Below are 26,985 nucleotides of genomic sequence, written 5' to 3' on the forward strand. Positions count from 1 at the left end.
ATGTTTCTTCCTTTGACAGTGGCATCAAGTTCGCTTTTATGTTAGACGTGTAAGGAAAGATTGATTTTGTGTAAAGTACTACACTGTGTGTGTGTGTGTGTGTGTGTGTGTGTGTGTGTGTGTGTGTGTGTGTGTGTGTGTGTGTGTGCGTGCATATGTGTGTGTGTGTGTGTGTGTGTGTGTGTGTGTGTGTGTGTGTGCGCGTGCTGCTGCTGTTTGGGCTCTTGCACACATTGGTGGTGTAGTGTGACATAGCATGGCCAGGGTGTACCAAGTGTACCAAGGTTGAGGAGTTTTTTGAAAAAACTGGTGTCTGGTTGTGAAAAGGCTGTGTAAAAAACAACTTGGAGCTCTTTCTCAGTTTCTCCAAACAACACACTGTTAATTGTTAACACATCATAGCAGAACCAATTGGAAACTATAACTAGCTAACTAATTTTCCACCCATCACACAACACCACCAGGTCAGGAGGGTGAAGGATAGCACATGCTTCCTCCAATACATATATCCAAACTGCCACCAGCACATCACTGGATGGCTCAACACACCTGGAGGAGAGCTCCAACCAAGGCACGGGGGGAAGCATATTCTCTATCGGAAACCACAGCCCCCTGGGGGACTGCTAGGGAAGGGGAGAAGGTTAAGACCAGGACAGAGCACCAACCATCACTGGATATACACACACACACACACACACACACACACCAAGCCACCGTGCTGCACCGTACTGCCCATAGTAGGCTAACTCATGACTCTCAACCACAAGCACATAGTAGGCTCAGATATCTGTTGAAACTGCGAACATTGGAGGCCCCTTCATTAATGCAGCATACTTACGAGCTAATGCATGACAGCCTTCACATTCTCCACATCATTTACATACATCAGTGGCAGCAGCCCAAATTATTCATCTCCATTATCATGATTCCAGTGCAAAGGGGCTTTACATATATGATGCCTAGTTTCCCTATTTGAAGTGTTATTCATTATAATTAATGATTTTCTGATGAAAGTGAGACCATCAACACTATGCAATGTTAGCAGTGAGCACTTCACATAAGCAGTCAACTGAAGTGCAATTATCAACACATGCTATATTTTAAATGGCATACCATTAATCAGTGTTGAATAAAGTACACAAATCTGAACACACATGCCAAGTGTCCAAGCACTCAGGTGTAGGTCAAGTGTGCGTAATGGGACAGACCCCATGCTTCAGTAACCAGACATCAGTTTGTTAAATACACCTTTAATTTTGTGTCCCTTGTTTAATCACTGTGTTTAAACTGCAATGCACTGGGCCAAATTATTTGGCCAAACTCCACACTCCACCTTAGACAGAGACCTCAGGAGCTGATGCCTGCACCTCCAGGATAGACCTCTCTTACCACATAAACCAACCCAAGGACCACAGACAGAAACCTACAGAATGCTAAAGGCCCACAGGGCTGCGTTTACATGTGGTGCACTGGCTGTACACGGAGGAATTAGGGGTTGTCGGAAATGCCCTTCAATATATGAAAAGCTCTTCAAGAATTAGAGAGAAAAAGACAGAGAGGGAGACCAATGTGACAGCAAAGCTGATGTTAAGGTGTAACACGCAGGACCCCTTTCATCCCTGTTACAAAATAAAAACCTTCATCATCATTAAGTACATCATCTTAGCTCGCAAGCAAACACAGCGTAGGTACATGGTAAGCACACATACACACATGCATGCAGGGGCATGGAGGCATGAATAAGGCTTTGATGGTGGGTGTAGTGTGGAGGTTAATGATTAAAGAGGTGGCAAGCTGAGAGACTTCTCTTCTTCTCTTTATCTCCATCTCCCGTAGGAGCGTCTCACGTCTATGGCCTTTCACCCTCTGCCTCCTATTCTTTTTTCCGTGACTGTCCAGCAGTCTGTCTCTCTCTCTTTCATTCTAGGGCCAAATTGGGTCATGTCTTTGGTTTTCAGTAGCACAGATGCTGCGGTTCACACATTCCTTGTCCTTCACAAAGAAAGAGAGCACCGGCACCACTGCGAATCCACTGTGCCACTATCCTCTACTGGCCTCTGGCTCGGGGTGCTGGGACAGAGGGGGTTTGTGTGCTGGGGTACTTTTGGCAGGGGACGCAGGTGGGGGCCATAGGTGAGGACATGGGCGGCGCCGTGGGCGGGGCTGTGGGCGGGCCTGTAAGTGGGGACATGGGTGAGGGCTGGGCTTACTCTGGGCTCAGCAGACTCCATTTCTCCATCTCATCACCTGTAGTGATTTGCTGCATCTGCTGCCTCCAAAGCCAAACCACTTTCTCAGGCATATTAACATATGACTATTAATGAACAACTTAAAAGCTCTAATTTATTACTTAGAAATGATTCATTTCTTACTGTTTGTTCATATTCAGGAGCACTACAAACATGCAATGGTCTTGACACAAGGCAACCACACTGTAATGTTTTTTTTTTGTCTGGTTTTGCCTGTGATGTCTTGTTTAGTTTAGTTTTGTAAACAGCTGTGCTTCATTTCCTTGTGTTTGGAGGGAAAAGGTCTAGACCCCCTGTAGTCCTTGTGTCCTTTCCCTGACTGGTTATGACCTCACATGCAAGCACACAGCCGCACACAGCCACACACACACACACACACACGCATATATATATATATGTATATGCATGTGTGTTTGTGTGTGTGTGTATGTATGCGTGTGTGTGTGTGTGTGTGTGTGTGTGTGTGTGTGTGTGTCTGTGCACAGATGGAGAAAACAACAATCACAGGAAGTCAGCAGTCCTCCCTCAGGTCAGTCCCCCAGAGCTTAGCCACAACATTAACACGGCAGACACACACATACAAAACACCACACACTCACACTCATGCCTCAGTCGTTGTCTGCTGTGTCATTAATTTATACTGCAAGAGAATAAGTGATAATCTATGCGTTCATAGATCTGATTAAGTATGTGTATGTGTTTAGGAGACTGTGTTAACCTGTATCTTCATAATCCTGTGTGTGACAGTACCCTGTCGTGTGTGTTTCCTGCAGTGCTGCTGCCTGTCAGCCAGTGCAGTGTTCAGCGAGTGGGAGAGTGTGGGAACGCAGTGTATAATTACATCTATATGTGATGGCCTGCTTTTTGCGTGTGTGTGTGTGTGTGTGTGTGTGTGTGTGTGGTTAGCATCATTTGCAGTGTATGTAGGAGGCCCAGTCCTGCATCTAGATCAACCTCCTCTCTCTCTCTCTCTCTCTCTCTCTTTCTCTCTCTCTCTCTGTTCTCTCTCTCCTGGCTGCTGACATCTCCATAATTAACCTCGGCGGTGGGTGCTGCATGTGCGGGGGAGGCGTCGGAAGTTCGCATCTTTGCCGCCTCTAGCCCCTCCATCTGCTCCAAATAGCCCCATCATTGGGACGATGTATGATCTGCAAAGCGCAGTCATTTCTGACACCGACATGCACACACCAACATGGCCACGTGCACGACTCTAACTTACCCACAGTCCCTCAGAGTGGACAAACCTCTTGCTGCCTCGGCTCTGGGACTGAGCGGTATGACTGTGTTTTTATCTTCATCCTTAAAAGATCTTCTTCTTAGGCAGTTGCCCCATTAATCCAGTGACTGTAAGCACTGCACACAATCCGATGCTGCATGGGTCACGCCTGCTGCTCTTTGGTTCAGTCAGCTGGAGTGTCACACTGGTGTTTTGCCCATTTGCCCCTGAGGATCCTCAAGCACCCCTGACCAATTGCAGTGTGCAGTGCTGAGACCCAGCTGGGGGTGGGGTCAGGGTGGGAGAGTTGGAAGGCGGGGCCAGGCCTGTGATGAGGTGCGCCCTCCTTCTCCGATGGTCAGTGCTGGTCCACAGTGCCGCTGAACCCAAAATGAGATCCCACTGAGCTTGAGATGAGATGTCGCGGTTTATTGTGGGTGTGGGTACGTGCTGCGACGTTTAGCGCTGTGTGTGCCCCAGGGAGAGCACAGGCTGCACTGCTGGGTTTCTCTGCAAAGATGGACTGGTTCATGCGAGCTCATGTGGAGAACTGCAGTACAGTGAAGTGATTTTCACACCGTTTTTCAGGGCCTTTTGTGCCAAGACACGAACACTGGAGGAAGAGTCAGACACCCCCTTTCAGACTGCTAATACATACAGAGGCTAGGAACTACTAAAAAATCTATCTACTACTAAATTACATTTAAAATTAGAAATACATCAAATGTATAAAATAAAATGAGTGTTTAAACAGAAAATGTCAGAGTATTAAAATGCCATACATCCTGTGATAAACAGATCATTGATTTATTTGGATGAGTTAATTCTGCCTGTGCCTTACTGTATAACAGGCCATATTCTTAAAACTAATGGCCAATAAGGAAGACATAATTTATTACAGCTAAAGCACAATTAAAACACAGTGTCACAGCAGCCAAAGAGTAAATGCTGTTTAGTCTGCTGAAATGACCCTCTGAACAGTCTGACAATGTGGCCCCTGTGGTGAGCAACTTCCACTTGCACTGCTGGTCTCTTTTGAGGTGTCCGCACTGGGCCACAGAACCAGACATGACCCCCTCCCAGACTAGCTCTTCCACCTGAGGACCTGGCTACCTAATTGAATTAATCATTTGCTAAATGAGACTGCCATAGGCCTGTGACCACACACACACACACACACACACACACACACACACACACACACACACACACACACACACACACACACACACACACACACACACACACACACACACACACACACACACTCGACCTCCCAGAGGGACGCGCTATAATTAGCGCGGGTATGATGCACGCAGGTGGAAACGCACGCAGAGGTTTCGGCACCCGTCGCCGGGTTTCTCGCCGGTCTCCGTGATGCTCGACACTGCGGAAGGCGGCTTGCCGTGCTCCCCGGCTTCGGAGCTGCGCGGCGCTCGCTGCTGCTGCGTTCAGAAGCTTTTCGCTCGCCACCGCGATTCAAGCGGTTGTCGAGTGCCTAGCAAACATGTAGCGTGCGCATCGCTGAGAACTGCCATTAGCGCAAGTGGGGGAAAGACGTTTTCACAACATGCCAGCTAGGCTGCCAAAACAGCACAATGCTGGCGGAACGTTACATAAACGTTAAAAGTGCGTTAAGAGGTTTAAAGCTGGATGAATAAGCAGTGAAGCATGATGCTCCAGTTCCCTTTCAGCAGGTTGGATTACCCTCCCGCTCCTGTAGCAATCAGTTAAATTACGGCCCACTAGACTAATGCCCAGCCTCAGCGCTCAAATCATGAATAAAACTCAGGCCCTCTGTCATGTCATCTACTAAAGATAGCAGCCCATTAATCCAAGCACACTGGGTATGGAAAAGGGCTTTGCCTTTGTGTGTGTGTCTGTGTTTGTGTCTGCGTGCGCGGCATGACACGTGGTCCAGGTATTTCATTAATAGTCAAGGTGTGTGTGTTTGTGTGTGTGTGTCAGAGTGGTTCCAGTGACTTTTCTTAAATCACAGTTCTCATGGCTCTATAAGCAGACAGAATGGCCTGTGATCTCCTGCACTGATTGCTTTCTAAAGAGGCTTGGCCATCAGCCTTTTCCCTGTTCTTTTTTGTTCAATTTCACCTTCTTTCCCACACTTCTTCTCATAGAGGCCGTGAGGGAAATGGCAGTTCCTTGCAGTGGTTAGTTGGCTTTTCATTTCGTAAAGAGATTAGCCACAGGGCAGTTGCTCTGTCTTCTGCCCACAGTGCCATTTCAGGCCTCCTCCGCCGTTAAACCCAGCAAAACCGCCTCCATTTTAGATCTGTGGCCTTCTTTGCATTCAGAGCAACGCAGTACTTTTTTTTCTCATTTTCGAGCAGCAAGCCAAAGTGAGGCCTGGCACTCAGACCACAACAACAGTCACAACAATAACAACAACAACATAACATGCCCTTGCTGTTTGTGTGCCTGCAGCACACTGAAATCGAGTGATATGTCTCCATCCACCCAGTTTAACTGCAAGGGTGGCACTGTTCGGCATTCTAGATCGGTCGGCGAGGTGAGCGGCGTGTGCGGGGTGAGAGCGCTAAGTCGCACCGCGGGTGGAGGAGAGCTAGGAGGAGGAAGGGCATGAGGGAGGGAGATGAGGGAGGGAGATGGAGTTGCTCGCACCTCCGGCGGGGCCGCTGTCTGCAGGTGCCAGAGCACCAGGTGCAGGATTTGAGTCACGGAGATGGAGCCAAAGGGAATTTGCCTAGGCAAACAGGAGGGGACAGAGAGAAAGAAACTGACAGAGAGAGACTCACGCACACACGAACAGACAGACACAGATGGAAAAAGATAGGGAGATAGAGAGAGCATGACAGATAGAGCGGCAGACAAAGAGGAAGATAGGAGGGAACAAAGAAAGAGGGACAGACAAACAGGAAAAGAGAGGAGAAAGACAGAAAGAGAGAACATGCAGAAAGAGAGAGAGAGCAATAGAAAGAGACCATGACCCAGTCAGGAAAGGACGGCCACACAGAGGAAGAAACACAGGCAAGAATGGAACATCCTGATCCTAGAGTGGAGATACAGCCCCAATGAACACCGACCCCCCCTGTCCCACCCCCATCCCAAGCAGAGACAGCCAGGAGCAGGGCGGACCCACCCACTGGCCACTCTGCTAGGCAGGGGAGCAGAGGAAAAGTCTCTTACCATCATACTCCTAATAAGGTGGGGCCCAAAAAGACCTTTAAGGAGAGCAGCATGGGTGAGACTGCAGGGAATAAGCCCCGGCACTCTCCACACACGGCTGTCTTCGGGAGAGATTACAGCCATTTACTTAAAAGCCTCATTTGCACGTGCCATCGGGAGAGAGGCAGCACGCTAGTTCCACACCCCTCCCCCACTCCCACTGGGCACACAGCAAATGAGTGGAACATCAAACCCAACAACAGCTTGCGCATGCACGCGCTCCGAAGCCGGAGCGGGGACAGCTGCGGGAAAGGCCACGTTGAGGAAGAACAGGTCACGGACGCTGCTTGGACGGAGCTGCTCGTGTGATACAGAGATCGAGATTGTACGCGGGGAAGTAGCACATGATCAACACCTCCCCCTTGTTATCGCACTTACTGTACACAGACATGCACATGCAAACACACATACACACTCACAAAACTGAGTTAATATTGGTCCTGCGCATTTACTCTGTTCCAAAATAAAAATAAAAACTCTAGAGCCTCAGGGAGCATAAATGCCCAAACTAAGCATGCCAAACAAATGGAAGTGACACTTCTCCAGCACCCCCAACCCCCGCCCAGGGGAAAGGTCTCCAACTGGGGCGCTGGGCCCAGAGGAAGACGCTCCACTCTCTTCCCCGTGACTATGAGCGGCAGCGGCCAAGCAGCAGATAGCCTGGGCCACAGAGTAGCCCCACTGCCTCCGTCTGAGAGATGGAAAAATGCACTGGAGGCCTCATTAAAATCTGAACCGATAAGAGACAACACTTGTAGAGAATGAATTACTAAATCCATTTCAGCAGGAACGAATTACTAAATCCATTTCAGTGGGATAACACTGTCAGGTCTGCAAAATAACCACCACTCTGATGTCATCAGAGAAGCTTCCAGATCAAGAGCTAAGAGAGAACACTCAGGACAATGGGGGAGTGTTCATTTGTCCTTCCAAAAATTATCCGAACAAAGTCAAAAGTGTACATATGATAGCTTCAGAGAAAGATGGATCTATCGTGTATTTTGACAGTAGCAGCCTTACGTGTACCAAACACCACTTAAGTTACTTAAGGTTATTCTTCATCACTTGCACTTAAAGCAAAAACAGAAGGCAAAAAACAGTTAAAAGTATCTGTTTATTACCCATTTTCCTTTCAGCTACCTTCAAATATTTTCAGAAGTGCATCTTTTAAAAATACTGCTTCCAGCAGTAACAGAAAAATGAACAGAGTGGTTAAACCTTCATGCGTGCTGACCTTCTTATCGGCTTGGTAAACAATTAAGAAATAAAATCAGAGATGTGCAAAATCTATCATCAAGACTCTGATTGGCTGCTGAATGCATGAGACCTTTCTTACGTTCCCCAATATCTCAGTTTGCACCAAATTTCTGGGTTTCCATGTATCCTCCCTGGTGTTCCATAATCTCCTCCACAAGCGTCTTGTTTATCCCTGCACTATAACTCACCCAATTATAAAAACACAGTTGATGCCTTCTTCAAAGATTGTGGTAGCAGAGAAACACTGCTCTACCTCTAGGAAGAAGTTCAAAGCCTCCTCTCCTCCATTTTTAGGAGTGTTGCACCTTTTTCTGAGGCTTAAAGACACTGGAAAATCAGTTCTTTTCTCTCTATTTTTGTATGTTTCTTCATTTTATTTGTTTAGCTCCATGAGCCTTTCTGGAAATGGAGAAGAAAAGACTTTTATTGTGTGTATCATTAGCCATGACCCCAGAAGAACAGAGGGCTGGTGTGGTCAAGAGAAAGGAGTTGGGAAGCAGGGGATAATGACTCCTCTTAACTCGGATGCTTGTTAACCAAGAGGGGATCTCTAAGCCAAGGTTCTCCAAGAACAGAATGGATGAAAAAGAAATGTCTGTCCTATGAAAAAGGAGCCCCCTCTCTGTCCAGCGAGAGGTCTTTCTGAGGGGCAAGTGTAGATACCTTTCGAGAACTTCACACCTCATCCACTTGTAAAACCACTGTTAGGCTTCTAGACAAAAATTAGCTTTTTGCTCATTAGGCACAAATAGAAGTCCTTTCAGTGTGTTTCCCTGTATGAATGGAAAACCTGTTGACTCAAAATGCACTGAAGCCAGTTGTTGCTAGGCTTTCTCAATAACTGCAAAAAGCTTTCTATTATTATTCTATTATTTTCACTTTCCTTTATAAACACAGTGAAATGCATCAAAATTACTATTTGTGGTAATCAACCTTAAATTGCAGATAGAGGTGGAAATTAAGGAATATGATGGAATATTATTCCATAAGTATTCCTTTAATCTTGAAGGACTACAAAGTGGTTGAGTCTCATTATGAATATTACACAGCACACAGTCACGACTAATTGGTACTTGAAGAGAATTTGGTTGACAAGACTGACTGAGAGGGACAGCATGTCTAAGTGAACCAGTGGGTTCAGCAAATGCAAGTGTCACAACGATCAGCAAAAGCTTGCCGGGTAACACAGGAATCGGAGTGTGTGTGTGTGTGTGTTTGTGCATGGGTGTGTATGTGGGTGGATGTTGGCTTGTCAATATGGTCTTATCTCTTCAGTCCTTCAAATGGACTGGAATTACTACACCACATTAATTCCACACATACACACATCCTTTAATTCTGAGGGAGTCAATCTACAGAGAGGTTTGTATAACATGGCCATACAACACAAATATGCCCCAAAGCTTGTTAGCAATTAAAAAAAAATAATAATTCCTTGACCCTGAGAATTTGTTCACAAATCAGAAATGATCTTTATTTTATCTAAACAAGCTATCTGTTAAAGACTACATAGGGTCACACGTGGGAAACTACCTGAAGAAAATGTAGTCCAAGCCATGTAGCCTACTGTTACAAAAAATATACCAAGCTTCGGTTCGTACAGAACAGTGAAGCATAAATGTATTGCTCTCTGCGAATGTTAGATTACACCACTAAAGCAATCCGACAGAAACTCCCCGCATGCCTTATCCCAGAGCAGTAGGCTGACGTTTTAAAGAAATTCCGCACACACGCTGGACGAAATAAATATGTGACCAAGCTCTTGAACCCCATCATCATCTATCCGTAAGCGACACGCACATTAACACGAAATGTAACAAAACGCAAATCCATCAAAATCGTTATCTGATGGGTTCCAATGTGCACGTCGTGCTACCGACGATGAGCACGTCCGGTTTAAATGGTTGATTAAACGGGGTCACTAATCGCGACTAATCGACAACATTGAAACGCACGCTTTCATGTGCGCGCGTGCTGACAATTGTTTAGGTTTGTTTTACCTGATAATTTTATAAATATATATATATATATATATATATATATATATATATATATATATATATATATACACACACACACACACACACACACACACACACACACACACACACACACACACACACACACACACTGATATACATGTTTCACCTTGTAGCAGATCCTCTAGGTTCTATGGTGTGGGTTTGTGTGGTTAGACTAAGCAAACTGCTCACTTTGCAGTTAATTTAGTTTAACGATCCACTTACCTATACGATGTCTGTTTCCTGAACGCGAGACCTTTCAGTTTTTCTTCGAGCGATTCCTCCACGTCCGCGAAGCTGCTTAAACTGTCGCGGCCCCCCATCGCCTGCTCCCTTTCGCCACCCTGCTCACTCGCTTCCCCGCCAGCAGCTCCAAGCGCGTTGAATCGGTTACTGAGGGTCTGGGGGCTTCGGTCATCCTGTGACGGGCATGCTTTGGCCAGGGGGTCCATGCTCCGGTCGGCAGTGGACCCCCTCTCCCCGTCAAACGGAGGTGAAGGTTACGGTTTAATATCGGTGGCCGCGGTGGCCGCTAAAAGTTCTTCGCGCTGCGGACTGAGCTGTTGCTGTCGCGATGTCGCGGTTACGCACGTAGTCCAGGAGCTACCGAGAGGCGGCCGGAGACCGATAACGGTAGCGGGGGTCGCTGCAGTGCTAACCAGCTGAAACGTCTACTACTGTAGCATCCATCCCCGGCTGCCGACACGAGGGCATTGTGGGAGATTCCTACTCACCCCCTCGGCGCAGCATCACTAGATTCAAGTAGGGCATCGGCTCCTTGACAAATACCGACTACTAAAACGCGTAATAGGGACTACTAAAACGCGTAATAGGGACTAGTAAAACACGTAAGATGCGGTCTCCGCGAAGCACGAGTGCCAGCGCTATGAATGCAATGACCCACTCTTTTACTGTTAAACTAAAAACCTAAGATTGAGTTATCATAGAAAAGGGAGCGTTTTGTGTATTGTACCTAGCCTGACGCATAAGAAAAATACAATATCATTAATACGGTTCCTTTAATAAAATTTCAATTTAAACTCAGCGAATTGGCCTATACATTACCCCAGGCTATAATGGAGTTATATGATGCAAGCCAATCATTACACCCGACTCGTTTCCCTAAATATAATTTGGCTAATGTAATTTAAGATAAGAGGAAAAAGAAGAAGAATTCGCGCTCTAAGTCGTATTTTCTCTTCGTGACCATTTTCGGTCTGATATGGAATGCTCAAGCCCAGTAAACTACAATCTGACCGAAAAGGCTAGTAATGACGCACTCAAGTTTGACTACTTAGATATTCAATGAACTGTTCCAGTGTGTGGCAGAGAATGCACCCACCAACCGGCATTCACGCCTCAGTACTTAGCAAAATCTGTTTCTTTTAGATTTCTGCATTTTGTATCTTTTGAAAGCCAATATTTGTATATCACTACCTCTAGTGTTAAAGCAGTAAATGAGACAAAGGAAACACAATCCTGAAGCCTGAAAAAAAAAAAGTTTACATCAAAAAAGGAACCTTGCATTCTGCATTCAAACGTGTTCACGCAGAGAATGTCGTTATCGACAAGATCAAGCCCATTGCTATCAATTACATACTGCAGGGAAATGTCTTCAAAATAAGACATTGGTCAAAACGCTACAAGAGTTTTAAACAAACGAAAAATCCGTGTTTAAGGAACACAGTGCAACTACTTTTGTACACAGGGCATTTGACTTTGCGTTTAGGGCCAGCTTGTGGTGGACCTGGCTCGTCACAACCATTAATATCTAAAGCAGAATACACACTTGGCTTGTCACAAAACTTCCATTATTCCACAATAGTGCAGATACCGCTTGGATGGTTGCCAGGTTAGGACTAAAATGGTAATCTGTCCATTAAATACCTAAAACAGGAAAAGGGCGGATTTATGGGGTCTTATTGTGAACAGTATGGTCCAGGGTTGGATGAGCATATGATATGTCAACTAGTCTTCCCAGATCCAGATCTCTTTATTTGGCTAATGCTGAAAAGGCTCATTTTGGTCATACACATTTCACAATTCATCAGTATCCACATACACACACTCTGGAGTTTTTCTTTGAACAACATTGGGGTACCTTTACAGTACAAACACCAAAAATGCACATTTTGGAACCAAAGGTTATTCAAAGTTATTTGCATATTATTCAGAATTATTAAATGAAATTGAAATGAAGAATAGACTGAACATTTTTAACTTGATTTATATTTTATTGTCCTCATTTCAGGCAAAGGTCATCCTTTCTTCCAGTAAGAAGCTTCTGCATTTTAAACATCGAATAATGTGAATAATGAAAGAACAGAATAGTGAGTGTGTGTGAGTGGGAAAAGAGTGTTAAAAACATATAAATATCATATCTTAGTGAAACAATAAATACAAAATAACATGATTTTTTCAGCCTGTGCTAGCTACACCTTACCATAACATCAGTATCAGTTTGACTGTCCTATTAAGAAAATTCCTTGCCCATTCTCAGAGGATAGAACTCGAAAATACCTTCATTTTCTTTATAGGCCAACAGCTTCCTGAATTTCACAAGAGTGAATATATCAGAATGCATTAAACTGGCTTCCCACTCACTGCACTCAAAAGACACCATTAAATATCAGATACAGGATACTAGATCATAACTGATAACAAACAAATGGCTGGGTGTAATGAGGCCTCTATGTTAGCAGATGCATTTGGACTGTGCAGCAGTGCATCACAGAATGAACGTGCGTGGGTGGCGCATGAGATGGAAATCAGAGGTCAGTGATGATTAAATAATTCCAATGCTTTTATAGTCATGATAATGACTGGCCTTCTCAATGGCTGATAATGAATCTCAAGTGCAGACACTCAAGTGGTGTGGGCTACAAACTGCAGGCTGATATGGATACGAATATAGTGGTACTGTCATTAGTGCAAGGGGAATGGATTAAAGACGATGAAAATGAAGATGCATGTAAAGTGGGGAACAACAGGTAGAGCTGAATAATGTGCGTGTGTGTGTGCGTGCGTGTGTGCATGTGTGTGTGTGTGTGTGTGTGTGCCTGTAACAGACTTTTTATCCTTGAAGAGTAGGTCAGATCAGTCAGTGTGCTTCATCACTGCACAAGGGCTCAATAAATTATTTAATAACAGGCAGACAAAATGCAGGTCTCCTGGCCTCTCCTTGTGGTACAGTTATCTTTGAAAGTGAGAATCAATCTCACAGATAATCTCCAACCGTCTGAGACCAGGTTTTAATTGAGCACAGAGTCGGCTGTGGAGAACAGTAAGGGTCCTCCCCGTGCAGAAGGAGGTGGGGGGGTCTGAGGCCTGCGCCCCAGCCGGGCCTGAGGGCCTTTTATCCCTCTACCACCCAGAGAGAGAACAGCTGCTGCCTGCCATATGCACCATGTGAATGTAAAAGTTGAATGTAAAATCAATGACTAAATTAATCAAAGACTTCAATCAAAAACTCAATTAATCTAAGACTTCTTGCTGTGTTTCTAATTTAAGAAATGTAGTTTATAAGCTTTGTACAAAGTTTTTAATGATGGCAGGGCATTGGAATTTCGCTTAAAGGTGGTTACACCAAAAGCCTCACTTTATTTTCCTGTGCAACTTCTTTTTCTCTCTTTTTTTTTTTTAGAAATGCCCTGTCAAGTATTCTTGGCCACCAAACACACACAATTTTATTTGTCCCTTTTCATTAGTGGTCACACAGTTTAATGTTTGTACACAGATATAAAGGTGATAAGGTACCACAACTGCCCAACCGTCCTCCCCTCCAGCCCCTCTTCTCTTCTATTTTCCAGTGCAGTTCTTCCTGAATTATGTCCCCGCCCAGTGGACGGAAACAGCATCACATGTATAGATATTAAAATTCATAAAAATAAAACGTTTAAATGTTTAAATTTAGGACTGGACTACCTCTTTTTATAGATTATATCATTTACCAGTGACTGACCATTGCAAATGTATTGTCTTCTTCCTTCTCTTCTGCGATATCCATTTGATTAATTTCCATTCCATGATCCATAAAATGTCCTAAGATGAGATGATTGCTCACATTTAGCCAGTTTCACCCAAAGTTCACCCTTAATTATTTTTTCTTTCATTTTCGCTGTTTGCTGCACAATATCTCACCAGGGTTACCTACATCAGACATCTGAAGGCAAATCAGATGGTATATTGTTTCCTTGCCTCATCACAGCGACACAATTTGTGCATCTGAGGAGTAACTGTGTTATTATACTGTAATTCATGGTTAGAGTGACAAAAATCTGAAGATGGAAGATATCCGTACCCTGTCCTTCTGGAATACAGCAGAAGATAAACTGTCACATCCAAACAAGCAAATGATCGGCCAGTAACCAGCTAACACATTAATAAACTGAATTGCTCCAGTAGGGAAATCTGCCTAAAGATTTTCAAATGTGACCATACATATAATGGGCCACAGGCTCAACCCTACTATTACCAAGCATACTAAACTGAGCTATATATAGCGAGAGAACCACAGCAAAGAAGGAAATGAAAACAAGTCTATCCAAAAGATGTGTATATTAAACAAAGCTCATATAATATTATATGAAGCAACTATACAGTCAAGATCTCTAACTAACCCAAAATTAAACTGGTCCTGTAGCCTGAAAAAAGCTACAGCCAGACAAGTCATCCCCAAGCACAGCAGGAGAAATGATTCAGCAGTTATTTTGTAACCTGACATTTGCTGGAAATCTAAAGACCAGAACACCAATGTTCTGGAGCAAACAACCTATAGACTATAGTATAGTCTAAAGAAAGAAAGACAAAGGTAGAGAGAGGTGGGGGTCCTTTGATATTTAGTCAGGTTTCCTCTTGCAGTGGCTCAATTGTGGTTCCACAGACTAAATGTCATTTAAGAGCTTCAGTGTGAAGCAGGCAGCCCTGCTCAGCAAGCTATGCTCCAGAGACCTGGGCCTTCTGAAGCGATCAATGCTGTGTGGGTTGCATGGTAGGACATTCTTGTGCTAACGTCAAAAAAAAAAAAAAAAAAAAAAAAAAAAAAAAAAAAAAAAAAAAGAATCAACTGAGCAAAAATAAGTGTCTTACAAAATGTTTGTTCATTTCAGCATACATGTGAATTCCTATATGTGAACATCAGATGTGAATTTCCCACACCATAAAAGTACCAGACGTCATCACAGTTATCACAATCTCAAAAATTTATGTTTACATATTTATTACATATTACATATTATATACATATTACATATTATATACATATTACGTGTTTACATCTTTATCTGTCTGTATAGTATGCCTATTTTCTTGTGCTTGTGGCTTCTACTTAAAAGTCTTACACCAGCCTGGGACACAATTAACCTTATATATACAGCTCAGAGATTCAAAGCCAGTTTTTCCCAAATTCACACATTTAATGTTACCATACATTTTATTTGGCAAGTCATCTAGAGCATCTACTTTATTCATATCAGATGTCATTAAAAAATTGATTAGACTTATTTCAGCTTTAATTCACTATATCAGATTTCCAGTGGGTCCAAACTTTATATATAAACCAGGCGACTGTCTCTTTAAACATTCATGAACACTCCAGAAATTAATTTTTTGTCTTTTAGGACATTGTCAAAATAATATTTATAATTATATAATTATATGTATTTAAGGGCCTTCCAGCACTTCCTTAGACTAAATGTCCAAACAACTGAAGGTACCAAATGCAAATATTAAATAAATCAACTCCCAGAGTGAAATTAACTTTGCTCCAAAAGCTTCAAAGACAACAGCAGCTGGAACTAGTAAAGGTTCTAAAGGCATCAGGTACCAATGTGTCTACATCCACGAATATGTCTCACACTGCAAATGTCTGACATTTTGTGCAAGCAAGGATCCCAAAAAAGCCAGACTGAAGCTTGCAAATGCCCCAGCCTTCCAGAGGAGTTCTCCAGTTAGTTTGCCACAGTGATCAGCTCTGTGCGTGGAGGAAAAGGGTAATCCAGAGAATTTAAAATTTTCCCATACCTGGGTCTTCCAGCAGGACAATGATTCTAATCTTTCCTTAGGTATGCCAAAATTACACAAAAACAACAAAGTATTTGAGTGGCCATCACAAAGCTCTGAGCTGAATTTCATAGAAAATTTGTGGAATTAACTAAAAAAAGTATGTACGAGCAATGAGACATTATGTTTTTAGGCCAAGTGCAAGGAATCGTTTGGCCTCAACTGGATAGCCCATACCTTGCTTTTCAGTGTCACAAATGATCACAGTGACTCACGTATGATTATATTTAGACAAGTCAATTTTATTCAAACATATTTTGGGCTTGATGCTCATTTCCACCAGGATGTTGGTGAGCACTGCAGCTTTCCATTAATCATTAGACTGACCTTTTGACTTTGTCAGAGAATTGAGCAAAGCCAACTCGATCCTGACCCCTGTCATAAATGCTGTAGACCTGAGAAAGAAAAACGTCCCCCAGAATCCACATATGCCCCACTGAAGATGACACATCTGTTGCTTGGAATCCACTGATACAGATCTCTTTATTATATATTATATCCTATACAGGGAAGAAAGGAGGTAGAAAGAATGATACATTTAATTGAATCAGTTTAATTAATTTGTTTATTAAGATTGTTCATTGTTCATAAAGATATGCTGTATATAGTGATTCTAATGAGTATGTGAACAGAGTAATTACTAAGTAGTTATTAAGATATATCATATGTATACTCACTCTTTTCACATATGTCTCTGCAGTAAGGAAATACTCCACTCCATTAAGTACAAGAGACACCACAGGCAAACTGCTGATTCTAGTACAATTTACCACATACTGAAACACAGAGCAAAGTAAGTTTTACTAATGTGTTAGTAGTAGATGGTCTACTAATAGCTTTACCAGTAGACATCAGTAACACAGCACAAAGCAGATGAGTATTTTGATCAGGAAAGTGTCACCTCTCCAATGGATGTAGGGGAAGCTCCAATGAGCTGCTGAAGGATCTGGATTTCAAAAGTCGGCCCCGAGATGAGAGAGGTTCCCGTGTCAACAATTGCCTGGCAACTGTGGCTACGACAGAAAGTAGTAGTCCCCTGAAGCTTCACTCTAAACCAAAATGGGGCAGGGGGACAGTGTACAGTTGTGCTAACTGCTAGAGTATTATTTTTCATTTATATGCATTCTTAAGTGCATTGCAAGTAGAAGCAAAATGATAATCCACTTTAGCTAATAGCATATCTTTTTAATTCTACTTGTTCATGTCATGTTGAGACACAGGATAAAGAAATGAGGCAAACAAGACACTAAACTAACTCATCAATTTTGATCTGCCAGTAGCCTTTTAGGGTGACTGGGACCCAGTTGATAGGAGGGACAAAGAGCTCTTCGTCCACACCCCCCAGCAAGAGCTCCCCGCCAAAACCATTACTCGCATTCCTGGGACAAAGCAGTGCATGAACACTAATCATCATCATCACAAATGTCAAAAATACCAGTATAAATAGAGAATAAATAGCATTATTCAATACATATTATAAACATGTAAACCTCAAAACAATATTTGGTGGCGTTACATCTTTCTGTTTGATGTTAATACTTGTGTTTGTGCTTACGTGCTGAGGTAAAAGGAGAAGACGGGCTGGTCCACTTTGTTCTGGTTCATCATGTTGTCAAAGACAGGCAGCCCAAGATCCTTGGACAGAGTGGGATAACTCAGGCCCAAAACCCCATCGAACTTGGCCATGACGAAGGAACTGCCTGGTTCGTACACTGACTCGCCGAAGTTCTGATTCGCCAGGGTCATTGTGCCCACCTACACAGCATGGCAGCTTAGTACATGTCTTGATGGGTCACTGCCTCAGGTGACCACTGATGGTAGTGTGCCTCAAGCCACGCATACGGTATGTCTTACATGAAGAACTTTTTTTAGAATGCTAAACCTTTTTAATTCAATTGAAATTAAATCGGGGATCAAAATTTAGGAAGACTTCATGCTTACCCTATAATCTCTTGCATAATTTAAATTATATTTAGTGTTCATATTGTATTTGTGATCCATGTGTATATAAGTTTTGTCTCTTTTTTGTCATTTATTTATTGTCAGATGAAGGAAACTATAATTTACATTAACACTCACAATGTAGACATTATCAACTTTTTTCCAGTTAAAACACAATAACACTCAAAGAACAAGGGCCTGACCTAACAAACTTCTGTGGTGCATTACCCTGAGCATGTCTCTAGCCTGTATGCCCATCATGTGTCCAGAGCCGTAATGGATGCCAAACACTCGGCCATCGTGAACATAGGTGCTCGACTCAAAGGCCTTGAACTTCTTGTGTGACTCTGTGCCAGGAAAGGAACACAGTGACCTGGTGACCTAACAGTTTGGGTCACTGTCAGGAACAAACATGGATTGATTTGGGTTTAATTTCAAAATGTAAATAACCTTAGTTAATTTATGAACATGTGATGAATGGAAAATGTTGCTGCTACTAGTTGGTGCGAATAGTGAATGTATCTGTTTACCACATGCTTGACTGACGCAATAGAAGGAGGGGACCCACAGGTCCGCGGACCCGGTGTCAAACACCACAGTAAAGTTCTGCTCTGGTGTTCCCAGACTGATCTGCCCAAAGTACTGTGCCTTATAGCACACAATACATATTAATTCACTGATTAAAAAGTTAGGATTCTAGTATGTAGTTATAAAGCAAGATATGTGCACATGTAGCCCAGTAAATTCAGTACATCAGTAAACATAAGACTCAATGTCAATATAAATGGCATAAAAACCAAAGTCAATTTGTCTTCCACCACAGTGGTCACCAAATGACTCAGTTGCTTTTTTTCATATGATTATTGCATTATGCAGTCTGACTTAATTTCACTTCTCATTATAGCTCAAATCTCATACAAACCAGAACTGCTCATTATGTATTCAATTTTTAGTTAATTCAATGATTTGTTACAGCACTTGAAAGCTTTTGTCACTCACATCCATGAAGTTGTACAGTCTCTCCGAGGCTTTGCCCAGTCTGAGAGACACTAAGGTGGGTGGGTAACACTGCGAATAGCGCCGGGAGAAAATATCCACCTGGTGGTTCATCATGAAGTTATCCAGCTGGTTAGTGGCTCGTAACTGACTCCTCAGAGACAACATCTTTGACAGAGGTACCCTTAGATTCAATAGCCATGGAATTAAACACACTAACAAAAACCCAGAAATGTACCTTCCTACAGACAGGATGTTTAGCAGTAGAATGCTAAGCACTATTTAAACATTTGTATACATGAAAGAAGTTCTAATAAATGAGTACTAAAACTGCATTATCCATCCCCATTACCTTACCTTACAAGGCCATGTGCAAAGCATTGGAAACATAGCAGGAGCAGTGTTTGCTTCATGCTGGGTATTTGTCAGACTTTGCCAGTCTGATGTGAACACAGTCTCACACAAGAGATGACCTGACTGCAGTCAGCTCCTGGTCATTCTGTAGCCAATCACAGCTGGGTTGGTGTTTGTGAATCATGTCACAAAAAAGGTTCAAGGTTATTGTAAACCCACTATTGTTGGAAACTCTTATAGCATATATTGCCATGTTCATTATAGCATACCTTAAGCACTTTTTTGCTGAAAGTACAAGGACAAATATATGATTACATTTTTTTGTTTTCAATTTTTTTTTTATCCCCAAAAGCTTTAAACATTAAAGAAATGCAGCAAAATAATAAAAACATCCCCAGTTGCATTTTTCAAACTGAATTAAGCCCCAGACTGCCATAACCTTTATCATTTTATGTGGGTGAACACTGTACTCAGAAAAGAACCGAGTGGTCATCTAAACGCAAAAACTGATAAGGGACGCATTAATCAGGCAACACATGGCCAATTAAATTACTGTTATTAATACAAATAATTGCATTAATAATTTCAAACAACAATATGACTTACCATATCAGCAAATCAGTAAAACTGAAAAAAAAGCAAAAATGGCACATAGACAACATTGTATTGTTTTATTACTGAGTAAACAAAAAAACACCACTGCCATTTTGGTTGACACACAGGCAGCCTCTACAGTGTTAACAGCAACACAAAGTCAAAAGCAGGCAATGTTGATGGTAATAAATATGCAGGCTCTCCCCCCCGCACTGCTGCTCTGCTCCTCAGCCTGCCTTAGCATGGGTGATGATCAGGTACTCGTTTCCTGAAAGAAAAGAGGACAGGCAATGAGTCCTCATGGTATGCTGTCTGGCACCCAAACAGCGAAGAGGTGTTTTCCGCGCCGGAAAACCGCTTCCGGTGTCAAAGAACTCATTATGGAAATGAAAGAGGAACCCAGATGAAAACTAACCTGAAGAGGCCCGTTATGGCATTCAAGGCTTTTGTGAGCTCTCCCTGTGAAATGTGACTGGGCCAGAGAGATAGAGATAGAGAGAGAGAGAGAGAGAGAGAGAGAGAAGAGAGAGAGAGAGAGAGAGAGAAAATCAGCCATGGAGACTCACCTGGGCGCAGCCTTGATGATGTCATCTACACGGAGGATCATCTCCGCAGCCTCAGCAGCGCTAAGCAGCACCTGCCTTTTCACCTGGAAGCTCTCTGTGATGCCCAGGAGTCCCATGTCACCGATCATGCCCCGTGTCATGTCTGAACGGGCAAAAGGTTAGAGGTCAGAAAGGAAGCTTACAGCGATCTTGAACCCTGAAGGTACAGAAGGTAGAGAGTTAAGAATAGCAAATCTAGGAGCATGCTGCTTTTAAAAGCAAGATGTAACCCTTTAAACCTGCAAAGAGATACCGTATCCTAAAAACAATTAAAATGTTTTTTCAACCAGAATGGCTCGGAAATTTTTTATTTTTTGGATAACAATGTAAAACAGCTGATGATCAAAATCAAACTCTCTCAAACATCTAAATGTAATTGTGTAAGGTTAAAGATTAATGAAGACTTTAGTGAGCAAGTGATTTCATAAAGGCAAAAATAACGCCACTATGCCCAGCTCCTAAAAGCACAGACTAATAATCCAAATGTCAGAGTAGGAAAAGGATTGTGAAAGTTGAGCAGGAGATCAAAGTGATCTCTTAGATGTGTGGAGGGTGTATGTGTGGGTTGGAGCTGGTGGTACCAAGGCCATAAGTGGTCTTGTTCTCTTGGTGAGCTGCTCTCAGTTGGGCCACGAGATCCGCACTGTCATAACCCGCATTATCTGCAATAATGGTTGGCAGCTAGAGCACATGCACGCACACAGACACACAACCACAGAATCATTAGGTCAACCTCCAACAGGAAGAACTTAAACTACCAACAGATTCAAAGAGTACATTAGTCAGAATAAAAATAAATAAGTAAACTTACTTTTTTCTAACCACAATCAAATACAAGAATCAACAGCGTGCTAGCCTAAACTAGCAGTTTGACAGACAATGGAGAAGTCAAACTGTATGTGGGAGCAGATGTGTTGTGTTGTCTTTTAGAGTAAAAGCCAATAGAAATCCTCATCTGCAGCTCTCCAGATGTGAGAGACAAGCGGTCTCACCATTCTCAGTGCCTTAGCGAAGGACTCCATAGCCACAGCTTCTTTGCCGGGGGTTCTGTTGGCCAAATCTGTTACCACTTTGGCCATCAACATCTCAGAACAACCTGGAGATGGGGGAGAGAGAAACCACTTATTTACTGTAGGCCAACTAAACTAAACTAAACTAGGAAGGAGGATGGAGGGTGTACGATTAAACAGGCAGGACAGAAAACTGCACTCACCTCCACCATAGACAGTGCGAGTCTCTTTAACAGTCTGAGCCAGAACGCACAGAGCATCATGGAGAGATCGCTCGGCCTCATCTAGAATCTGCTGAGTCGCCCCGCGCAGAACAATAGTGCAGGCCTCACCTGGGAGACAACACCAAACATAAATACACTCATAAGAAATGCTGCCTTTGTAGAAGCCAGTACATCCATTTTCACCATTTCACAATGTGCTACAAATATTTCCACAGCCTGCAGAAGTCTCCAAAAAAACCTGAAAAAGGGACTCACCCATGTCCACTCCTGAGAAGTGGATGAGGGTGTCCTCTCCGATCATCACCTCCTCAATAAGTTTGCAGTGGCCCAGTTTCACCAGCTCAGGGTGGTCGAAGGTAGATGTGATCTCCCCACCTGTTCAAGGAAACCATCCGCTGTCAAAGCCGCCAGAGTTAAAGCCATGTTTACAGTCCAGCCCGTCCCTTCGGTCCCACGTCCTCTATCCAAATCTCTCTCCAAAATATCCTCCCTAAACGTACCCTACTATGTGCTGTACCCGCAAAAAAACTGAGGCAGAGGACCACATGCATGCACAAAAGTTTCCTGGTTGGAAATAAACCAGGTGGGGGTTTAAATGTGCATTTGCAGATTACAGAGAAGTCACAGTTGCATCCATTACAGTCATAGCTAGCAGGATGGAAAGAGTTTAGCAAAAAAAGAAAGAAACTTAAAAGAAGTTCTGGCCTTACTGTGACTAAATACCAACACCTGTCCTTAATGTATGCATTTTCCCGCATACCTGTGACCAGCGCCAGGCGCTCCACTCCAACAAAGTCGGCGTGCTCGATGGCCATGACGCCAGCAGAAGCAAAGAGCTGCTCAGGGTAGTTATAGATCAGCTGCCTGAGGGCAGGGAAAACGCACAGAATGCTTAAAAATGGACTCCCAGCCAGAGGGTGTACAAAAACACTGATCCATAACAGCTTTTCAAACAGCTTCAAAAACTAGCTGATAATTATTTAACAGTGTAGCACCTTCCTTTGTCCCTTAACAATGAAACGGGTGTTAACCCTATGGTATGGCATAAACAGCAAAACTACTACATAACAGACACTAAAAAACACATCTTAGCAAGTGAAATCTAGGATGAATTATGAATTTATTAATTACACAACTACTATAAAAATATTCAACCTATTGAGGCACTTAAGTATCTTATTGAATTAAATGATCTTACTGCATTGACAATATTAACTCATTTAAGCATTTATTTTGAGCAGGAATCAAAATGTTCTTAATGCAGTGGCAGATCATCTTAAAATGTTTAATGTCTAAGTTGAATAATATAAAGTTGAGAAACAGCGGATTTAGTGCCTACACTCAAGATGTGCTCACTTGTTCAAACACTTGTTTTTCAGTGCATACCCCCAAGCAGTGCTTATAGCTTTTTCATGTAAGGTTAATCACTTGTTTTAATTAGTATGGAACATCAATGCAATCACCACCGACCTCAACATCTTCAAACAAAACAAGATCATAACACCATAACATCTGACAGTAAAGTGTTTAATAACTAAGCACAGCTTAAGCTAATCTGTATAAATAAGATTGGCACAATTTAGCATGACCTCCATGGTATTACCATTTATACAGAATTTAAACAACATACATCGCCCACCTTTGAGCTCATCACTGCACTACGTTAAAGCTGCCCTGAACACCTCTGTGCAAGTCAGACAAGGCCATGCCCAACCAGCCGTGCTGAGGCCACACTCAACATGTACCTGTTGATGAAGCAGTTGATGCCATGCTTCAGGATGCGCTCCACCTTCTCCTTCATCTTCTCCTTCTCAGCCAGCTCGATCTCAGCCACCTTGGCTGTGGAGTCCACACGCACCCTGGAGCCGAAGATCTGCGGGAGCAAAACATGGCGTTGGTCAGGGGGCTCAGCCTTGGCATCGGAAGTGTGTGCCACTCCCCAATGAGTGGCAGGGCCAATGGAAAAGCGGAAGGCCTACCTTAATCTTGTCTGTGTCCATGCCAGTGTTGGCAATGAGGATGTTTGCGTTCTCAATCCTCTTTGGCTGATTGACGCCAATTCTCTTGTCAAGCAGGAATCCTGTTTTGGATTTTTTTCCCCACATATAAAAAGAACACAAACACGTTCCAGCTATCCATTATTGATAACCATTTTGAATTTCCCTAAGATGCAAAACCCAAAACCAATCCCATATATGATACTCTCAAAAAGACTTATTTAAACTGACAAGTAAGCACACATTTTTCACCATTCACTACAAAAGCAAACAGTACACAAGCTAAACTGATTCCATTTCAAACCTTCATCCAGGTAGGAGTCAGTAAGGCTGCCTCCCAGCTTTTTGATGACATGGATTGCCTCCAGGTTGCCAGAGCCTTTCAGTCTGAGCACTGCCTCCATAGCCAGCTTGGCAAAGTGGTCTTTATGATGTGTGAGCAGTTTGGATGACAGAGTGGTGCGGGCAATGTTTAATAGATCCTCCTGGAATTTCGCCTGGTCGTTACTGTAAATGTAGAAAACCTCAGCATTACAATAGTTATGACTATGTAAAATAAATAAATAAACCCAGATAAAAGCAGTCAAATTTCACAACAGATAGGCTGTTTGCTGTTCATAAACCTAGCTAAAGTATTCTTTCTACAAAGGCAAAAGTTGAATTTTACTGCTGGGGCCAGTTTGATTCCCAGCAATAGCACTGGCAATCAGTGTCTGCAATCAATGCAGGTTCAAGCAACAATAATTCCACTATGTGGATAACAATTGTTCTCTCTGCAGAGACCTACAACTCTGGTGGGAGATTACCAACAGTGTGACAAAATGTAGGAAAAAGAAAGAAATAATCTGATCAGTAATTCTTATTAGCCTAATAGTAACAGATTATGTAAGAGAGGATAAGCGGCACAGCAATAGCACGTCATCTGCCACTGCAGTATGTTGGTGTTCAGGTGATCACAAACACTGCAGTTTTTACCCATGGTCTACTGCAGCCTCCTTCAGGGCCTCACGAGCAACGTGCGTAGCCTTCCTCCAACCAGAGATGATGATCTGAGGATGGATCTTCCTGGAAATCAGCAACTCTGCTTCCTAGTGCACAATGAAGGCATGACATCACCAGTGAGCCACAGAACAGCAATAACTAAAGGCATGAACAAATGTTTTGTAGGAGCTTTAGAATGGCCAGGAATTTACCATTCTAAAAACTTTATCCAACTATTAAAGGGAACACTTGAATATAGTTAGAGCACTGTAAATAGCCTCACCCTTAGCAGTTCAGCTGCCAGCACTGTCACAGATGTAGTGCCATCGCCAACCTCATCATCCTGAACCTTGGACATATCTGAAACCAAGATGATGTACATTGGCTTGTTGAACTGAGCGAAACATTGCTTAATGCTTGCTGTGACCCTGCTGTACTGTATCCTTAGGACCTCTGCTATTTGACATCTGAGTCTGGGGTCTATAGAGGCAATACTCACCAACCAACACTTTGGCAGCAGGATTGTCCACACCAATGGCCTTCAGAATAGTTGCGCCATCATTGGTCACTGTGACAGAACCATCCCGTCCACCACCCAAGAGGATTTTGTCCTGAAAGAAACATGAATAATTGATGGCATTGCTATACAAGTACACACAAAATGTGTTCCATGGGAAAGTAATACATAACATTTGAAATACATTCAAAATAAGAAAACATGACTATGCTTACCATTCCTTTTGGTCCAAGAGTACTTTTCACCAGATCCCCAATAGCAATGGCACCAACAAAAGAAGACTAACAGAAAAACAGCACATGGTAAACAAACCTGTTCAAGTTGATGGATTGTTTTAACTCTCCTAGCAACACAATTGTTTATTATTAACCTAGCACAAATTCCTTGACAATATTAATGCAATTTAGAAGAAGGTCAAAAAGAGTGAGATAAACAACTAGAGATTTCTACTGTAAATGCTCAGAGAGAGTTACTTACCAGACGAGCAGTCTCTGCTTTCTCCTCATCAGCTCCATGTTTGAAGATGTTCACCGGGGCCATAGATAAGGAGGCCTTCAAACATAAAAACATCAAGCTGTTAGACACATTGCAAATACTATAGCAATACATTCCACATGCACTAAATTCTTAAGAAAATATCACGATTATCTAGCGTCGAGATAAAAAAAAATCTTAAGTTAACCATCTAGCTAGGTAAGCTAAGATAGAACATCCAGTTTCAGTACCGTGTCAACTCCTCCCTCTTCTCCTGAGAAACCACTAGAAACTCCGTTATGCGCGCTAGATGTTGCTAGCTAATTGGCAAGGTAGCGCTAATATTTTAGATTTGAGGAAACGTGTAGATTCGGGGATAAGTTATGCAATTTAACAGTTCAAAAGGAATACTCTAAAATCAAACTAATAAAAATGTTGAAAGCTTGTGTTAAGACATACTGCCTGGCTCACTAGCAAGCTAAGCTGCTAGCTAGCTAACAAATCGCACATTAAAACAATGGACAATGACAGCTAGCTAGCTAGCTAGCTAGCTTAGCAAGCTAACCTTTCGACGCAGGGCAAAGCTTTCTACAATCCTTGCCATAAATCTAACAAACAAATGAACAAATCTGAACTGGTACATGGTATCTTTGCAAATACATTATCAGGAAGCACCCGAACTGACTGCACTATTCGCTAGCATTTCTCAAGCCCAACACCGGCCAACATGTGCGTCTCTCAAAATTAGCACCCAACGATGCTGAGTTAGAGAGTTTACGTCATTTACAAGACTTATAAGCATAAAGTAATGTTTCCTTATAGTGTTGAACAACATTACTGTGGTTTTCAGCGCAATGCGGCCAAATATAATGTCAAATATAACGTATTCAAATAGATACTTACCATGATTGCGCTATGTTGGACTCAACCACACCGGGAAGGACCAAGCCGGGGAGAATACTACAGAACTATGGCGGCTCACCTAAGCACCTTTCAAATTAAAAGCTCCATACGCTCTCTGACACAAATTCTGATTAGGCGTCAGTAATCCGTTATTGGTAAAGGTAGTTTAAACTACTCATAATGAGCGTACATTTTAAGAAATACCTTAGTGGCATTTAGAAGGCATTAAGAAATGACTTCGTGGCAGCTCTGTGATTAAGCTACTTTGACTTGTAGTGAGAAGGTTGATGCTTCAAGCCCCACCACTGCCAAGTTGCCACTGTTGGGTCCCTGAGCAAGGCCCGTAACACTCAATTCCTTAAGTTGTACTCAGTCATAATTG

General features: G+C 42.8%; 3 protein-coding genes across 12 annotated transcripts in view; all 3 read right to left on the reverse strand.

Annotated features, from left to right (window-relative positions):
- Positions 1-11,190, reverse strand: part of dgki (diacylglycerol kinase, iota) — a 43,292-nt gene extending 32,102 nt beyond the window's left edge. For 2 of the 9 annotated variants that reach the window (XM_027003870.3, XM_027003869.3), the window contains exon 1: positions 10,173-11,189. In XM_027003870.3, coding sequence (XP_026859671.2) covers positions 10,173-10,399 — 227 coding nt within the window. In that variant the 5' untranslated portion in view covers positions 10,400-11,189. Of the gene's footprint in view, positions 1-3,468; positions 4,079-10,172 lie in introns of all 9 variants that reach the window. The other 7 variants (XM_027003871.3, XM_027003872.3, XM_081722991.1 and 4 more) reach the window with 5 other exon arrangements.
- A 4,022-nt stretch (positions 11,191-15,212) lies between these two features.
- nots (nothepsin) lies at positions 15,213-19,816 on the reverse strand. 2 transcript variants are annotated; one of them, XM_027003876.3, is made up of 10 exons: positions 19,302-19,816; positions 18,948-19,128; positions 18,479-18,596; positions 18,177-18,295; positions 17,563-17,762; positions 17,264-17,386; positions 16,909-17,056; positions 16,685-16,783; positions 16,335-16,507; positions 15,213-15,918 (listed from the first exon to the last, which is right to left on the reverse strand). In XM_027003876.3, the coding sequence occupies exons 1-10, from the start codon at positions 19,355-19,357 to the stop codon at positions 15,780-15,782; spliced, it is 1,356 nt and encodes a 451-aa protein (XP_026859677.3). In that variant the 5' UTR covers positions 19,358-19,816; the 3' UTR covers positions 15,213-15,779. The 2 variants fall into 2 exon arrangements, with proteins under 2 accessions (XP_026859677.3, XP_081578969.1); XM_081722843.1 differs by having other exon boundaries at positions 18,948-19,046; positions 19,302-19,363.
- A 138-nt stretch (positions 19,817-19,954) lies between these two features.
- cct2 (chaperonin containing TCP1, subunit 2 (beta)) lies at positions 19,955-26,751 on the reverse strand. The gene is made up of 16 exons (XM_027003903.3): positions 26,604-26,751; positions 25,704-25,778; positions 25,442-25,507; positions 25,209-25,320; positions 24,993-25,069; positions 24,704-24,816; positions 24,033-24,235; positions 23,711-23,811; positions 23,477-23,604; positions 22,492-22,595; positions 21,987-22,106; positions 21,711-21,839; positions 21,490-21,593; positions 21,079-21,178; positions 20,459-20,600; positions 19,955-20,160 (listed from the first exon to the last, which is right to left on the reverse strand). Exons 1-16 carry the CDS (start codon positions 26,604-26,606, stop codon positions 20,130-20,132), a joined length of 1,608 nt encoding a protein of 535 aa, XP_026859704.2. The 5' UTR covers positions 26,607-26,751; the 3' UTR covers positions 19,955-20,129.
- Positions 26,752-26,985: the final 234 nt, after the last annotated feature.

This window comes from Electrophorus electricus, chromosome 11 (genome assembly GCF_041902795.1).
Source record: "Electrophorus electricus isolate QZ-2024a chromosome 11, ASM4190279v1, whole genome shotgun sequence".
NCBI classification, from domain to species: Eukaryota; Metazoa; Chordata; class Actinopteri; order Gymnotiformes; family Gymnotidae; genus Electrophorus; species Electrophorus electricus.

What these genes read in the sequence shown, in the direction of transcription:
- nots (XM_027003876.3), bottom strand. Translation starts at nt 19,357, where the DNA reads ATGAAGCAAACACTGCTCCTGCTATGTTTCCAATGCTTTGCACATGGC. An exon ending in CAGAGACATATGTGAAAAGA is followed by an intron (nt 16,508 to 16,684) that starts GTGAGTATACAT and finishes TTCCCTGTATAG; the next exon opens with GATATAATATATAATAAAGA. An exon ending in TTCTCTGACAAAGTCAAAAG is followed by an intron (nt 15,919 to 16,334) that starts GTCAGTCTAATG and finishes CTCCACGCACAG; the next exon opens with AGCTGATCACTGTGGCAAAC.
- cct2 (XM_027003903.3), bottom strand. An exon ending in TGGACACAGACAAGATTAAG is followed by an intron (nt 23,605 to 23,710) that starts GTAGGCCTTCCG and finishes TTGCTCCCGCAG; the next exon opens with ATCTTCGGCTCCAGGGTGCG. An exon ending in GCGCCTGGCGCTGGTCACAG is followed by an intron (nt 22,107 to 22,491) that starts GTATGCGGGAAA and finishes TTCCTTGAACAG; the next exon opens with GTGGGGAGATCACATCTACC.